Source organism: Chamaea fasciata, unplaced genomic scaffold (genome assembly GCF_029207755.1).
Source record: "Chamaea fasciata isolate MVZ Bird 193981 ecotype frontalis unplaced genomic scaffold, bChaFas1.0.hap1 SCAF_3, whole genome shotgun sequence".
In the NCBI taxonomy this organism is placed as follows: domain Eukaryota; kingdom Metazoa; phylum Chordata; class Aves; order Passeriformes; family Sylviidae; genus Chamaea; species Chamaea fasciata.
The window spans coordinates 87,733,634-87,752,172 of record NW_027094088.1 but is presented as its reverse complement, the minus strand read 5'-3'; the positions used below and the strand labels follow the sequence as shown (position 1 = coordinate 87,752,172).

Sequence of the window (18,539 nt, the reverse complement as noted above, 5' to 3'; positions counted from 1 at the left end):
TGTGAAAGTTGCAGGTCACAAAATGTTAGTTCATGTTTAGTTCAAGAACTTGTGTAAGGTGAGACGAGATATATACTAGCTTCGTGCAGCTCATCTTGAATTTAAACTGAACAGTTCTGTGATGCTTCATTTCACACTCAATGTAGCTGTAAATGTTTTGGCTCTTTGGTTGTCTGCAGTCAGTACTCAACCTTTTGTGTACTTAACTGTCTTCCTGCTCATAACTGAGAAAAATGGCAGCAGATTTTGAGTAGTTTAAAAAGAAATAGTACAAAAGGAAAAAATCACAAAATATCATAGCAAGAATTCTAAATGAGAGCAAAAATACCTGTTCAGCATTTAATCACTATAATACTACCTGACCAAAGAGATAAAAGCTACCAAAAAAAACCTCACAACCCTGCTCCCAACCTTGCAGAAAACCTGATCAGCTATAAAAAAGATTGCATAGACAAATCACTTAATTACTTTAAATCACAAAGCAATGATATGAAGTAAACAAATTCTGACTGTGTTGGATACATTTTATAATGTCTGTCTTCTACACATTAACTCTTCAGAGTAAGAATGAGAGGGATTTCCATGATCTAGGCCTCTTTTTGGGTCCAACTTCCATACTTGCTTGAGTGGTAAAATATTTCATATTTAATCTACTGTTAATAAGGGACAGTTTTAGTCAGTATGAAATTGCTGCTACCAAAAAGAATGGTGTCCATGTGAAGAAACAGTTTAGGGAATATAACTAGTTATCTGACCGGACTAAAACCAAAATTATCAAATCCCCTAAATGATAATGTTTTAGTCAGACCAGCCGAATTTCTACAGCAGTTCACAACTAATCAAATCAAGTTAATCACTCTTCTGTTCAATTGCCTTACTAAGACTGACTTCCTGAACAAAGAGGGCTTTATAAACGAGATACTAACTCCAAAAGCTCTGACCAGTGTAAAACTCACAAGAAAGTAAAACATCACGGATGTATATTGTCTGAAAATATGCTATGTGAAATGTAATATATGCAATAATAGAAGGCCATTTGCTATTCAACATGAATTAATGTTCTTGTAATGAAAGGTGTGAATACCTAAATGCCATAGGATTACTTTTTAGCATTCTGAGACTTTGCAACTTTTGAGACAAAGAAAATGGTCATGCTAACTGAGTTTCTTTATCATTAAAAAGAGAATTTCACAATTAATAAATATGGGGGTTTTGTTCTGGAAAAACAGAAAAGAAAGAAACAAAACCCCACAAAATAAACCAAAACCTTTCTGGCTCAAATTTGAAGGTTAAAGTGCTTAAAAGGAAACAGATGAAATTATGTGGGCTTTAGAAAGCATTTATAGCCCTTGGAGTGGAGACTGAGAACTTAGCAAGACCATCAATACCACATCACCCTCCGTGCATCACCAAACTGAGTTCTAAAATTGAAAAACATGGATATATATTTGACATAGGCTACTGCTGAGATTATTGTCTGCATCAAGCAACCAGCAAACTCCACTCACTTGATACCTTGAGCCTTTTTTCCTCACATATCCTCACCTTAAATTTCTAGTAAAACTGCCTGCTTCTCCACAAAAGAATGGAAGAAATGTCACTTAAAAAGTGATAAAAGTGCCAGATTCACTACCTCCATGAAATACATTAAGAAATCTTGAAAGATTACAGGGTTAAGTATTTGATTGAAATAAATCCATCAAAACAAAGTGATGTGCTCTTCTCTTCTGTTGAAAGTGAAGGAAAAACTTAGTCTTCATAATCACTGCCTTCCTCTTTGTCTGGTTGAGGACGAGTACTCTTCAGCCAAGGAAAGAAATGGTCAGAACATACCTTGGCTTCTGTCAGGCACAGACTGGTGTTTAGTTTTGTGTTTTTCACAATATTTGCTGTTAAGCAAAACTTATACCTGCCCCAGAAGGCAGGCAAGCATAATCCTGTTATTTTCCAGATGGATGAACTAAAGAGGTTGCAGAAGATTGTTTCTGACAGTGTTGGGAACAAAACCCAGGGGCCAAACCACATGTCAGATTTACATAAAAGGTATTCAAATCAAGAGAAAATGTATTTTCTGAAGGTGTTTTGAACGGCTGCTGAGTAATTTAGTAGCAACACAGCATGCTATGCTGTAGCTGTCACATTAACATCTTTCATTACTATTGGTCTGCTAGGTGATGGCAGCTCTGACAAGACAATGTGAACCGTAGGGGGGATGAAGCAATTTCTGTGACAACGAATAGATTCCTAGTTCCCGGTGTTCTCACTAAAACCCCTCAGTGCACTAGGAAGTCACATCCACTGTCGCTGCAAACAGCAGAGCGGAACTGCAAATTGCATTGAAACTGCAGAAGAAAAACCACAGAGACACATATCCCAAGGCACAGATGTGAATTGTTCTCATAAAAATACTATTTCCCCAAACAGGGACATGTACAGCAAACATGTGATACTGCACTTGAGCAAAGCCTCCAGAAAAGGCCATCTGCAACTGGAAGAATAAATTTTTAATCTACTCTAAACCTCCAACAGTTACATGTCTATTTAATACTGTTCATTTTGAAGTGTGAGCTCAGAAGCAGATTTAGCATTATATAATGTTTTGCTATTTTATAGCAAAGCACAGGGTTTCCATAGACACAGAGAACCTGTTTCCAAACTGTTGAAACAGTTACTTTATCTGGAAGTACTCTTTAATGCAGCAGATATCTTTCACACCTCTGGAAAGGCCACAGCACCAGCAGTGTGAGACAATAATTAGTTTCCCCTGTACACTGCATGCTAACACTTACCATGTGACTACAAGAATTCTACAATATACTCATATTTACATTGTGTTGAACAACAGAATACAGCCTTATCCAACAAAAGAGAGCACTACTTATAATTTTAAAAAGTGTAGGAGGTCATATATCTGTTACAAAATTTTGCCCACACAACTGCACATGGGAGGAATGCAGGAAAATCATGCTCAGTATCACTTCCCTGATCCTTTTGCCGCGGGTTGACCTCAATCAGCTGCCAGCTGCTCACCCAGCTGCTCTCTCACTCCTCCCTCTCAACGTGACAGTAAGTGTGGGGAAGAACGATGACAAAACTCCTGGGCCATGATAAAGACAGGGAGATCATTTACCAATTATAATCACAGGACTGAGATGGGGAAGATTTATTTAATTTATTGGCAATTAAATAGATTTGGATGGTAAGAAACAAAGAAAAAAAGTAACCCCCTGCTCTTTAACCCTCTTTTTTCCAGGCTCAACTTTGCTCCATTCCCAACTTCTGTATCTCCCACACATGAACAGTGTAGAAGGAGGATGAAAAATATGGCTCAGTCTATAAGAGCTCCTCTCTGCTGCTCCTTGCCCCTTCACCCAGTGTGGGATCTCTGTGGGTAACATTTCTTCCATGAAATACCCATTGCCTGTGCATGGGTGCTCCTACACTCTGTACATCTCCTTTCTCTAACCTTTGTAGCTCTTTGATGAAATATTAGGTAATCAAGTAATGGTCACAAAATGACAAAGCATCTTTGGATTAGGCTGATTACAGATGTAACAGCAGCATCACTAACTCCATAGAAAACAGATCAACAGAGCTAAAGACCATGGGACAGAAAGCAAGTGGTATACAATGGTGAGCAAGCAGAGAAGAAAGTTTCCCAGGCACTTCACAGTCTAAGAAAAAGCCAGGTTAATGCGTGATTCAAAGAGTAAGATAATGATAGTGACAATAAAAGTGGTGGAGAAATAAATAAAATAACTTCTCCCACCTGAATCAATTATATCAAAATATAAATTCCTCACAGAATTGATGTACTTCAGGTAAAGGAAGGGAAATACCTTCGTTCCTATGATGTGTTCCACAAATGAGTTTCTTGCAGACTCTCAGAAAAATGCAGTTTCTCTCTCTCTCTCTCTCTCTCTCAGAAAGATGAAGTTGACATCTCTCTTTTTTCCTTTATCTTTCACGACTATCAAGGAGGACTATTTAATAACTGTATGTGTGAATTTTACTGAATATTCTCTTTAATCAAGTGACTCAATTTGCAGCACCAAATTTTCTTACTGCTGGTATGCAGAACTACATTTAAACTGGCTAGCCTTTAAACAAACAGCTGTCTGATGTCCTGTTTTGTTCTTTCTTCTCTGCATATGTGAAAACTATATATTATACATCTGCCTGAAATTTATTTAGAAAACAAGAATTTAGAAAAATTGAGATTATAACAATTAAAATCAAATAATAACCATCTCTGGTTCTTCTTTCTTTCAGCCCCCATGAAAAAGGTTATCCAATGAACTGTATGAAAAAAAGATCCCCAGTACACTTGAGGTCCTGTGAAAATTTCTGGTCACAGAGATGGACAGAGTATAGCCTAAAATACAGATTATGCACCAGAAGCTCAATGTCACATTTTTAAAATTCTTTTCCTCATAACATTTAGTCTTTTGAACATTTTTTTGAGATCGGTAAATACTACACCCACTGACATGAAGGAAAAAAGGAGTTGTGAGAATTAACAAACTAAGTTTAACCAAAGTTTTTGAAAGCATGTTGACAATTTGCTGCTGAGCTAGGAGCTGGTCACCTAGACCAAGAACTGCTCTCTTTTCAGCAAACAGGAGAAAATTCACCTTAATCCCACAGCAGTCTGGACTGCATGCCTTTGCTGCCTGTTTTGTTGTTTGTGGAGCTCTGCCTTCTGACTCCTCTGTGGTTCTTGGTGCTCATGAGATGAATCAAAGAGAGCCAAACTGTCTTGCTGAGAGATAGACACATTTTCTTGCCCTTCCCTCTACCAGTGCTTTTCTGGACCTTCATAAAAAGGCTGTCTTTTTTTTTTTTTTTTTTTTTTTTTTTTTTTAACTGATTTTTCAATACCTACAGAGCAAATAGCACTTCCTATTGCTCTCAGCTAAAGCAAACCTGAAAAGAATTGCCGATTGTTACAAGCACACTGAACCAATTTTATTTCTGTATTGATCTTTCACATAGAGAACAACAGGTTTGAAGAAAGGGAATTAAAAAGCTGCTTCTTCACAGTTTTATTTTGTTGTTTAGCTCTTCAGAACTCTCAATTACAACAGTGCAAACTACCATCTCACTTTGGAAGAAGGTAACATGGCACCATTTTAAAGATATTTGGCTCTAAACTCTAATGCTATAGTTCCATGTGCTGTGCCAAACCAACAGAAAATAGACTGTTGTCTGAAACATCTTTTGTGTAAATCATTGGGTGACCATAAAATGATTTTTAGAGAATTTTATATACATTATAAATAAATAAATATTGAAATGATAAATATATTGAACAATATATCATATTATCTTGAATTTTATTATTTTATTATTCCTTCTGTGGCTCCTTTTTTTTCTTCATGTCAATGATATCTCCACTGTTTCATGCATAATGCCTAGTGTTCCTGCAGCAGTACTGAAATCTCTTTGTATTAGCATGTATGTGGAATAACTGTTGTTCCTTCCAAACAGATCAAAAGAGCCATGCATCCCACTCCCTCCCTGGAACAGTGGGAGTAGCCAAATATTTTGAAATCTTTGCTGTTTCACCCAGCCTGACCCAGACACAAGAAGATAGAAAAGTGAATCATATGGGATCACTGTCTCTGTAGAGAAACCACAGTGAGTAAGCAATCCTATCAACTGTACCTGGAATAGAATGCTTCTTCAGCACACAGAAAAAAGAAGATTATGCATCATTAAAGCAGGGTCTCCTTTAATACAGAAAGGGGGGGGGGGTTCTAAAGAACTTAGGAAATTTAGGAAATTTAGGTTAAATTCGGTTTAGAATTTCCAAGATAAAAAATCTCACACATATGCTTTATCTGCAACACTGCTGAAAGGCAAATAATATAATTTTCAAAGCAGATGTATCTACAAAAAGGAAATTGGGTTATAAAGACTATTAGAACTTTATTCTTCCTATTTTTCTTGCAGAAACCCAGAGATTCTTTGAATATTGAATTTTAAAATTATAATACATAGCCAAATCTAAAAGTAAAATATAAAGAAACATGCATTCATTATGCTTTATAATGTACACTTTAATTCTGGTGAATTCATAACTCACTGACTTTAGAAGACCTGATTAACTTTGGCATAGAGATTCAATAAAATCTCATAGAGAAATAACTGCTGTTACCAGCATCACTCACTAAGAAAGTAATAAATAATTACTGCAATTTTCAACAACACATTGAAACTGTTTCTTTAATGTGATTAGTAATGTTATAACTTCCTTTGGAAAATGAAATTTTTGGGTTATTCTGAAAATTACACTAGCTATTATTTTGTTGTGTTTGATAAGAGGGTCTGCCAAACAGGAAGGTTTTAGAATTTTCTGAATTATACAATACTTTAGTCATGCTTTAAAGTTATAGCATGAAAACCTAACAATCTATTCACCTATCTAATTACCAACATGTTTTTAATATGCTTAACAATGAAATACTAAACATACATTGGAGATTACCATGATCATTAAACATCTGATGCTGTTTAAAGATGTTAAAATTGATATGACAAGGTTTTTAATCATTCCTCATTAGTCCTTTTCATTTTTCCACTTCTGTAGGAAAAAATACAAAGTAAATTTACTGTCTGGAACCACTTGGTTCAAGTGGACTACTTTAAAATCCATAACTGGAATTAATGGAATTCAGAGTATGAGTACGAGGGATATTACTGAAGTGATCGACTTAGCCTAGGAGAAAATGGACATAAAAAAACAATGCTGCAAACTGATAATATCAACCTTCATTACTATTTTCAAGTGGTCCTCTACATTAGGCAGGGAGAATGGTGGGAGAACAACAAAATATTTGGGCAGGAATGCACCTTAACCACAGGAAATATTGAAAAACACCTTTCTGTTCTACCACTAGACTATACAGGCACTGTCACTGGGACAGTCAGTACATAAAATATAAAGTTGGACTCATGTCAAAATGACCATAGACATGACAGAATTTTCTTCAGAACTATGAAACTTTTTTGCTCACCATCATCAAACATTTTTTGTACTTCTTGCAATTTAGTGGAAAGTTAAATCTTCCAGTCTTTGAAGTGAATGATTGATCATTCTGCATAGCTGTGAGCCAGTTATGCCTATCAGCATCTTTTAGGATGAGTTAATTCATCCTACAATGGTAAACACAATCCAAAATAAAATACTGTGAAAGTAAGTACATTTTTTGTGTGTTGCTTGATTTTGATTTATTATGCTTAGTTGAACACGCTAATAAATACAAATACCCTTTAGCAACATTGGCAATTCAAATGAAATATGTTACACTCTTAAAACAGATAATATGGCTAAATATAACAGCTATCATTTTTCCTATAGGAAACACAGTCATCTGTAGCATCCTTTATTATTAATTAAAAAGTTTAAATTCTGGTGGATGTCTTCAGGAATAGAGATTAAATGATGTTATCTTATTTTTTTTTTCAGGACATTGAAGGGTAAACAGGAGTTTACTATGTCAATTTCAAGTTCATGATTGGAGCATCTTTTTGAGCTAATGTCAGCATTTTCTCCCAGACAGAATTTGATTTAACAGAATGCCTGATTTGGCATGAAATTTAAATACATAAGATTACCAACAAAATTCAGTTTTTCAAATTCCATGTTCAATAGGAGATTGGAAGGTGTGCGATGATAACAGGACTTTCCAAATAACACTTTCCAGTATTATTTTCCATTACACTAGAGATATCTACAAAATATATTTCTTTTATCATTAAGGCTTACAACAAAATCTTGAATTTTAAGTAGGTTTGAAGCTGCAGTAATTGTCACAAAAAAAGGGGTTATCAGTGATATAAAAGATTGTGAGAAACAAGTAGTCTTTTGCAAACCAATTTTTCTATTTTTTGAGCATGTTCACCATTTAACAGTGACTACTCAGGGAGGTAATCTAAAGACAAACTGTCAGTTTTCAGTCGAGTGTCAAAAAGGCCTAGTGAGCAATAAATGTCTGAGTACTGCATTAATTTTTAATTTTTTGCCATAAATCCATGTACTTATACAGACAAACTCCTTTAGATTAATACCTTACTTGAAAGTAGGTGAGGTCAGATGGAGTAAATATGACTCATTAGAATTTTTCTTAAATAATGTAAGTAATCAATGGCCTCATATTTTTTCAAAGCTTTGTCTTTGAAATATGGTAAATATGCATTGCTTTTGCTTGTCGCTTCTATGGTTCCAGGAAGGGCATAGAACCTCACCTGTGGCTCAGAGCCCAGTTCAGTATGGAGCTCTGGATGCCTGACCCTACCCTGTATTACTGAACTGCTAACACAGTTCACATTTTAAAATTTATATAGATATGAACAGCTTTGCAAGAGATTGAAGAAAACTCACACCTAGCAAGAGAAACTCAAACCTTCTTCAATGCATTGATTTTGGTCAGTAGTTTTAGCTTTTGGAATACGCATCCTTGTAGGAACTCAAATGACATTTAATGCAACTGTGTAATTTATCCCTGAGAAAACACAGCAGATATCACTTATTTTGTGATATAGCCTTTTCATCTGACATAAATGTATAATGAAACACTATGAAATGGAAGATGAAAATATTATTTTCACCATATACTGTGAACTGGTCTGTGGTGAGCCACTTTGCAATAAGCCATCAAAACCAATGATTTTTTTTGTGTACCTCCTTACAGAGAGAGTGTGAGACACAAAAACAAGCCCTTGACTCATTATAAAAATGATTAAGCAACAACCAAAGCACTAATGTGTTAACAACCTCACCCTCATACTCCATGCAAAACACAGCACTACACCAGGTACTGAGAAGAAAATTCTACCTCAGCTGAAGCCAGGATGGCCGGCTTGAGCAGGAATGTTGGAAGGACTTCCAGAGGTCCTTTCCAGCCCAAAGAATCACTTGATTCTGTCCTGTGTTCTTGGATCATTCCTGTAAGGTCAGTTAATGTAAGAAAATCTAGTGTAAACCCAGAGCATGAAGGGTACAGGAATTAAAACATCTGTTCTTCAAGTCAGTAGCTAATGAGCTTGAACAGCCATAGCAGTTGGTTTGCTGGCTTTGACAGATCACTGATGAAATATTGCATACTGCTGATGAATGAAGGCAAAAAAAAAGTTTCAGAAAGTGGCTTATGTTTCCAAACACACTGAATATTCTGTTCATACACAAAAGCTGAAATTGAAACAAACACAAAAGGGAATCTTTTCTATCTTCTTTATGATAATCCAATTCTTATTTGAGTTACTCCAGATAACATGCCACATGAAATGATTTAACTAGCTGATTCCAATGTTCCAAATTTCTGTTTTAAATTTTAATTTCACATACAAGAATTTGTAGTCATTAGCTTAATTTAATGCATCTCTTATGAGACAATTTTTAAGACTGAATAGATGTAGTGATTACTTGTGTAAAACTGTAACAACTCCATTAATGAAACTGGGATTAAGGCTTTCAGAGAACAAGCACTACATAGGTGTACATGGCAAAAACATTCCCCCCTTATAGTGGCAAATGTGATGATTTTATGAAATTTTCAATTGCTATAGAAAACGCAGTAAACAAAATGCAGGCAGTTGTATATATGTTCTTCTAAAAGTGATCACAATTTTTTTTCATAATGTATTAAAAATAATTAATATCCTACAGTATTTCTAGTTCTATGCAGCACAACATGGGTATAATTCATCTACATACTGATTTAAAATTGAAAATTAAGATATAGATTATGTAAAATATTCCTTTTTGAAGCCATATCTAAATGTGTTTTCCTTAACAATTTTATAAATTCATATAATGAAATAAAAATTCTTATGTCTATTCCAGTCTGCTTCCACTGTTAAGTTTCAAATAATTTTGAAAAGATGAGGTGTGATAACAGTGATATCGCATGAAGTTGTCTCAAGTCATTTACCAAATCACTTTTCCATTTCTCATTCACCACATAATTTATTATGTTGGAACTCAATATTGCAGATATGAAACCTAGGCTACCCTATGTACTTGCTGAGATACAAAACCTGCTGCTCAGATGTTTCCAAATCATAAAAAAAAAAAATCTTGTATTTCTAGGTAGCTCTTAATGTTGGAAGCAATAGCAAGACATCAGATAATTAGGTTGGTGGGTTTTTTTGTTTGTTTGTTTGCTTTTTTTTTGTTTGTTTTTTTTTTTTTTTGTTTTTTTTTTTTTTGTTTTTTTTTTTGGTGTATGTACTGATTAAATGTAATTTTAAGTAATACTTTCACATTGCAAAGGATACCCAATGCCTGAAAATAATAATAAAAATACGCACTATTATGAAAACCTTTATATCTCTGAAATAATGAAATTAAATAGGTAAACACCATGCCTTAAAATGAGCCAACATATTTTGTGGATAGTGATTTAATTTTTTTTAAACACATTTTCAAAATGCACATGCAAGAAAAAAAAATGTAGAATAGTTCAAGCAATGATTTACTTTTTCTGTGGAAAGGGAAGAAGTAGAAGTGTAGGTAAAATCCTGGACATTCATAGTATAATAATGTGACTAGTACTTAATAGAGTACATCTTGCCAAAGTTTCCATGTGGAGATACTAAAAAATGCTGAGGACTTTCACAGTTCAGAATGTGCCATCTGGTTTTGAAGCTGGAAGACCAAATTATAAACTTCAGCAGCTTCTCTACCACTGCATGGTCTAGGTGAGAGTTAGCCAAATTACCTGGATAATGTATTTAACAATTAAACTCTTTTAAGGACAGCTAAAGGTACCCTTCTCAGCCATGAGTAAATGCTCACATCCAAACGACTGATTAAAGTGTGACAGAAAACTGGAAACAACTGCTTTCAATATGTTCACTTGGAAGACACATGAAATGTAAATGTACATAATACCATGATAAAGCCCTGTGGGGATGGGCACAATGTTCATTAAATTCCAGAGAAAAACTCTGAAAGTTCTGTAGGTAAATAACATGGAAGAGTGATGCTGTCACATACAGGGAAGATTTTAATTAATGCTTGCTTGGAATCTTCCAAACAAAAAAGGACCCTCTGCATCACATCACTGTGCAGAACAGACAAAAATATAATTTAGAGACAAAAATCTAAGATGCCTAAAAATTTTCAGTACGCATATTCTAAAAGCTACAATCCACCTTACTTTATAAAAAAATCAAAATCCTGATGACCTGATTATTTCAATCTCTTTCTTGTTAAATTTACCTTCCTTCAAGCACTGAATTGAAGAAACATAATTTGCCCCCATGACAGTCATACCATTTTAACCAAAATGTACAGCAATTTTTACATCAGTCAAATGCATTTCAGAACCCACTCATAGAATGAAATGTGTTTGAATTAATGTTCTTTGAATAAATTTAAAGAACAAATCCATAAAACCGATCCAAACTACATTTCAAGTATGTGCTCAAAGCTTTAACTGAAAAAACCAATACAATCTCAATTATGAGAGAACAAAAAAATCATACTCAAATGAATGTACATTTTCAAACCAGTAATCAAATCATCCTAAAATAAACAGAAATAGAATCAACAAATGAAACTGTATTGAAACAGGTTTCTATTTTCTTTAGGCAAGGCAAGAAAAGTAAGCAATCAGAGCTTTATTGACTTTCTTCTATAAAGCTGCTGTTTCACATGGATCATAAAGACAATGACTGAACATTTAAAACTCATTTAATCTTTATCAGGTTTGACAAAATGGCCATATCTAAGGAAACTAATTATACAGTTAAAAAAAAGCAACACCTCTAAACTATTCGTTTCCTACACATGTAGATTAAAAAGAATAAATTTGAAAAGGAGAAAATCTGCTTTTCTAGATGTTATTGTGTTAATTATGGTGGTTAACCACTGGAGTCATAGTTGCATCCAAAACCAGAATAATTGTCCAACATGATCTTCTAATCTAATGCAAACTCAAATGTAACAAGCACATTGTTCCCCTGTAGAAAAGCCTTGAAACAGTAACAAAAAATGGTCATTTATTCTCCTCTTTGACTCTTTTCCTGCATTATAAGAGAAAAACCCCCACACATTAACTTTGCAGGTAAAGCTTACAGATAGAATTATCTATCTCCAACAGCCTCTGAGAACACAAATCAACAGTTTTGTCATGGGATCATATTTTATTCCTTACGATACAAGATCTTGGGAGGCTACGACTGCCTTGTCAAGTTTGCTTTTTCCTTTGACAGAGGTTAAGGATGATTGCTGAAGGATTACAATTTTATTGCTGCTTGGTGAAGGATATACTGCTCTCTCAACATTTTAGAAGGACTCACAAGAATAATCACAAGTCATTTTGAAGGCCAAGCCCATAAACTCAAATTCATGTAAAACCCTGCTATTCACAGTCTACAATCACACCTTGCAAGTTATTTAGTATGCCACTGTTTCAAAGATAGCAGTATAAAATTCCAGTAAACAAAGGAAACGTGTAAATTGAACTGACATTATTTTTTAGTGTAACAACAAGGAGAAGTAGGCCATGAATAAAGAGGTATTTATTTTAAGGTAGAAAAATAAGGAAATAAATGTTTTGGTATAAACTTGAATACCTAGAATCAATTTTTTACTTGCTGTTTAACTGTATTTCTTGCTAAGATATTATTAGATTTTGAAATCTGTACAGCTTTTTAATGGCTTAAATTTATGAAGGACAGACAATGCTACCACAGCTGATGCAGTGCAGGCAGTTATCTGACCAATGTCTCACACAAGAGTAGTCTCTGGGATTAAAAAACAAACTTAGAATACTTCCTTACTATTGAGTTGTATAACTCTATCACGTATTTTCTGAGAGAAAAAAGAAACAAACCTCTTTATCTTCTAGATCAAAAGGAGAGGAAGTGATATAATTTTCTTTGTAAATTTTATAAATTTTTACAATCTGTACAAAAATCCTTTAATAAATACACTGTGAGCTAATAAGATTTGAATGTATGCTATGTGACTTTGCTCCATTAATACTAGATGTTAATACTAAGCATAAAACAAAAAAAATCTCTGTTTTAAATATAGAAAAGGAGTAATGTAGAGATCTGTGGCTGAGAAGAAATAGAAGATGGAAACAAAACAGTTTCTTAAATGGCAGCTCCTATTAGCCTTCCATGTATTGAAAAGAGGATTTATGTTCTAACAAGTTTGTTTCTAAAAGAGGTGGTAAAGCTTATGGGCTAAGCATACAATCTAACAAAAAACCTCTGAACGTTCTCTTCTCCTCATATCAATCTACTCTATGTACTGAGATCAACAAACGTCTGTCATTTTAGAATTTATCAACATTTACAGCACAGAGAAACAGTTCAGAAGAAAAACACAAAAATATTCAGATTTTGCTTTGATTTTCCTTGCCCTTTTAATTTTTTTTTAATCTTAAACAATAGATTAGTCTTACACTTAGCGCTAAAATATGATGATAAATATAATTTATTCAGTGGTTTAATTGATAAGGATAAAATATGAGACCCCCATTTGTAATCTCCAAAATTATGTTTAAACTGTTTCAGTTTTCAAACTGACTTAGTGTGTATCTGTAAATGTACCTGTACTTTGAATAATTCATAAATTCTCCAAAGGACTGAAGTAATCTGTGTGGACTAAAATGCATTTTCAATCAATGGAGACTACCTTATGGAAAAGTTTACTATATTTGCTTTCCAACTTGACTTTTCTTTTTATTGTTTAAAAAGAAAAAGTGAAATCACATTTTATTGCTCAATGTAAATGACTAAAACTCTTTTAGTGTAGCCCAGTGGTAAATTCTTACCTTATTGTGATAGGGACGAGCACACCCGTGCTGACAGATTGGTTCAGGGATACAGTCAGAATGTTCTGAGAGTTTCCGCAGCCTAATCGAACTGTTGGTCTTCCCTCCACAAGATACAAGTGAAGAAACTGCTCTCCAAAATTTCTTTCACCAGCTTTGAAAACAAAAATGGAGAGTCACACTTCTGAAACTATAGGACTTCACAGACAGGATGCCTAGTGACACTGGAGTCTCTTTTGTCCATATACAGGACTCATCTTGAGTGACTGAGAAAAAAAAATCAGACTCTGTAAATCTCAGTATTTAGCTGATAACAGTAGAAAAGTAAAAGAAAATAACTAAAAGACAAAATTTACTTAATACCACTGCAGTTGCATCAATCTTACAGAGATATTTATATCAATTGAACTTTTCTCTTTATCCAGCAGTGTCAACAAAGGTGACAATAAAAAAAAACAAATCACATTAATTCAGCTTTTCAAATAAATTATAGAAAACAAAACATTTAAGAGAACACCTCTTATAATAGATTTAAAGATACTGAAAAAATTACCTTTCTCAATTAATGATATTTTTCACAGTGAAAAAAAATTGAAGAGAAGAAAAATTATTCACAAAACATCAAACATACTGTTACTTGCACTTTTAAAGATTTGAATAAAAATATGCTTAAGTTCACTTCCATTTAATAGTATATTATATATTGTAAAAATGAAAGCAAAATATTTATATTTAAGTGATGGATTTTACATGGCTCGTCAACAAAAAAAGACACCTACAGTTTCAAATGAAATTGGGTGAATTTGCCCTTTGAATGAGACCGTATTTACTTTTCATAAAAGGTAAGACAGTTCCCGTTAACAATTTTTATTCTCCTTTAAGACAAATAGCTAAAACATTAATCAGTTTTTTCACTGTATTTTACTACATTTAACTGAAGTAAAATGAGTAACTGGGTCATGGAACTGAATTTTGAATTTACTGCATGTATCGTTTGACATACTACTGCCTCTGAGTAGGAGGCCGTGGGTGCTGGCATGGGTATCAGATAGGTAGAAATCTTACAATAGCATTTAGGGGACCCTTAACTATGGAGTGCCTGGGTTTGGGTGTGTGCGTCCTGAGTGAGTCTGTCCATGAACTATGAGTAGGAGTCCCCTGGAGTGGCTCAGAGGGCTGGGGTCTGGGCTGGGTTTCAGCTGCTGGGTAGGAGCCTGGAGGTGCTGGGTAGGAGCTCCCAGGGCTGGAGCTGCTGGAGGGGGCCACAGTTCAGAATATCCTTTAATATTTTTATTCGGAGAGGCAAAAAGTATGAGGGAATACTTGGGACTTAGAAAACATTCTAATTTGCAAAAACAAAATTATCAACTTTATTTTAGAGGACAAAACAAAAAGCAAACAATGATCTTTTAGGAGACAGAGACAACAGTACCTGCAACTGTCTGATCATTTCCTTTTGTACAGATCCTAGCAGAAGCAGTTCACAATATAAACTCCATCCTTGAGAGCAGCTTGCTAGTCAACATTGCATTTTTTTAGTCTGTTACAAATCCTGATGACCTACTGAAGTCTTTTATGCTTAGACATATTTTGTATTCTGAATACCTAATTAGCTCCAAAGCTATTTTAATTTGACTGGATTTCATGCCTTTGGCTTTTACAATTTCCTTCTACAATAGTCTGATAATTCTCTTTCAAAATATATTGCACTATTACACTGCTTTTTAACCCTTACATAACTGATATATGCACATTTTGTGTTATTTGTTTTCTTATCTTCTCCCCTCCCTGCACATGCTATTCCTGGCATTTCCAATTTCTACCAGTAAATAGATCTGTAAGTCACATTGAGTCAGAGAGAATGAAATGGATGTATACGTGCATGTATATAACATGTCTTGAAAAAGTGAGGTTATAGATGAACAGCTTGTTTCCCTTCTCCCAGTGACTCTGTCTATTCACGTTGCCCACTAGTAAAAACTTGGAAGAAGGTCCTCATTATTACCAGCAAAGTAAAAAATCTGGGACAGCTCTCCCAAAGGCAGCATTACTTCTTGAAACTTCTGTGAGTGTTGCTACTTGAACTTCAGTCTAGGGAGCACTTTTAAGTCACACTTAGAGGTGACTAACAGCATTCTTCACATTATTTGCTAGATGGTATGAAATCCTTTGAAAGTAGAGTCCTTTAAATCTTTCTACAGTGAACATGAAGAGGCAGAGAATTTTGTTCTGGCAATGTGACAGAGCATATGCTACTTAGTGTATATGATGGAAGTTACCTTCACAGCAAAAGCCCAAGTCATAAGCAAAACAGGCTCTGGGAAGAGACAGAGATCAGGAAATATCTGAGTTAAAAATCTTGTTGGATATTAGAGGTAAATTATCTTGACCTTAGCAGAGATTATGTGAGGGGTCCAGGCTAAAGAATGCAGATCTCAATCATCCTTTCACAGAAAACTGCTAGCTGGAAGGTTATTTTTGCACATCAATATGACAACAAACAAGTGGCCACTGGGCTTAAATGATTGCCTATCTAAAAGACAGAATTGAAGTCCCATTAAAATATGGGATAAGCTTTATTAAGAAAGAAAATCTATTTTGACACAGAGGAAGGATATTATGAAATACTCTGCTTGAAAATGCCAGTTGAAACAGAGAAAGAGATACAACTGAAGTGCTTGAAATGCTCCTATTTAGTTTCATAAGGGTAAGGGGAATTTGGGAAGATGTGGGGAACAGAGCTTCTGAGAGCACAGGAAATAATTTATGAGCGCAACTTATGAAAAGGGAGCTGTTGTCCTTAAGGAATGCTATAAACATGGGCTGTGATATCTGAAATCCATTTGTCAGAAGTTATAGGCTACCATATATAGCAGAAGCTAAACAATCTACCCTTGAAAGGATTGTGAGCAGCATTATGCTGACTCTGCTAAAAGCGAAAATGATTAAGTAAAACTTTACAACTCTATCAGGTTTTTACGATCACTAGCAATTTATTTTCTTTTGTGGCTAAATATCACAATTTGCTTTGACATGTTGATGAAACTTAATCATGCAAACAAATAAAATAATTAAGGAATAGAATAGAAATTTTATGAATGCATTCTGTTGTCAACAAATAAATCTTCTCAAATGATGCCTAATCGTTATTGGCACAAATGTAATTGTCACATTCTATCAACAATTTAAACACAAGGTAGCTGCAAAAATTCCCGACAGTTTTAGTCCACTCACTGTTAGCATTCAGATGATTCTTGAATACATACTGAAATAGTTAGGGAAAACATTATTATTAAGAATATAAATACATTTTTCTTTGTATTAAGACAAATGTATGTTTAGTAATTTTCTATAAAACACACATAGGCTTCTATGATATCCTATCCCTTTCCCCATTTTTTCAACAGAAAATCTGTTTTTGGAAGTGTCTACAAGTCCTTGGCACTTGTTAATTTCAACCAATCATTGATAAAATTCTTGTTAATAAAGGCAACAAATAGGAAAATTATTTTTAACAACAGTATGGTATGATTTACTAAAGTGACATGCCTAGCATATATAATGATTCTCATATTCTGCCTATTGGCTAGCCTATAAGCCAGCTTATTTGCTGTATTTTCTATATTTATTTTATTTGTCTTATATATATTTGCATATATATAATTGCACTAACTGCTAAAAGGTATTAAAATAATGCATTGATTAAGTGCTCTGTTCTCTTATTTTAAGGCACATGACACGAAAAGGTGAAGAAGGCACAGATATTTTTTATTCTTCACTGGCTGATGTACTAGGTAAAGACAGATGCAAGATTTAATCCTTCTATGTTACCCTTATGATTTTGACTTAAATAGTCTTCTTATGCATACTTTCTGATTCAAATTCATTTGTTTATCAGTAACATCTTGTTTGAGATTTTTCCCTGTAATTAAATGTTTAGTAATTATCTGCCAGAAAAACAGATGTAACCTCACCACCACCTGGTAAAAACAGGTGTTTTTGTAAAATGTGTAATCTGAAGGTGGATTAACTTAAAAAAAATAATCAAAATGTGTAACAATTTTCTAGTAAAGTACATCTGAAAGAAACAGATCACTGCAATGTTCTTTCTATTTAAAAATTTATTTTGACAAGTAGAAAGGTTTTTGCTTTATGAATTTGTGAAGCCTATTGTAACCATAATTATGAAACCATTGCTAATGTGCATAAATTAACAGAACCTAAAAATGTTGGGAACATTAACCCTTAGAAGTGTGTGGTTCTAGTACCTAGTGAGTGCAATAGCCTCAAGTTGGCTTTCTGCTGATGGTTCATTCCTCAGATATTTGATGGTAACACAGCTTCAAAAAAGGAGCAGTAAAGGCAGGAATTGCATTACTATTATAAATGGAAGAGCTGACAACAGCAGCTTCTCTTTTGTAGTCAATAGAAATGAAAACGAGAGACAGAGCAGGGAGAAAAAAATGGGGGTGGAGGAAAATCAGGAAAGTATATAAGAGAACTCACAAAAGATATTTATCTGACGGAAGAACTTCATGCCTGCATACAGAAATAATTTAAAAATTATCTGTATAGGCACATGGAGCTCATTCATAAAACACTGGAGAGATTTTTGTTTACAAATTTATATAATATTGTATTTTGCATTCATGTAAAACTCAATAAGTATTTTGATCTGAACCATCATAAAAAACTTTTGTAACATTTGGAAAGGAATCTAATCATCAGGGAGACACAGAACAA

General features: G+C 34.2%; 1 protein-coding gene across 1 annotated transcript in view; it reads right to left on the bottom strand.

Annotated features, from left to right (window-relative positions):
- Positions 1-18,539, bottom strand: part of EYS (eyes shut homolog) — a 742,046-nt gene that overhangs the window by 122,872 nt on the left and 600,635 nt on the right. Inside the window, exon 38 of the mRNA XM_066180316.1 lies at positions 13,797-13,950. Within this exon, the coding sequence (XP_066036413.1) occupies positions 13,797-13,950 (154 nt within the window). The remainder of the gene's footprint in view (positions 1-13,796; positions 13,951-18,539) is intronic.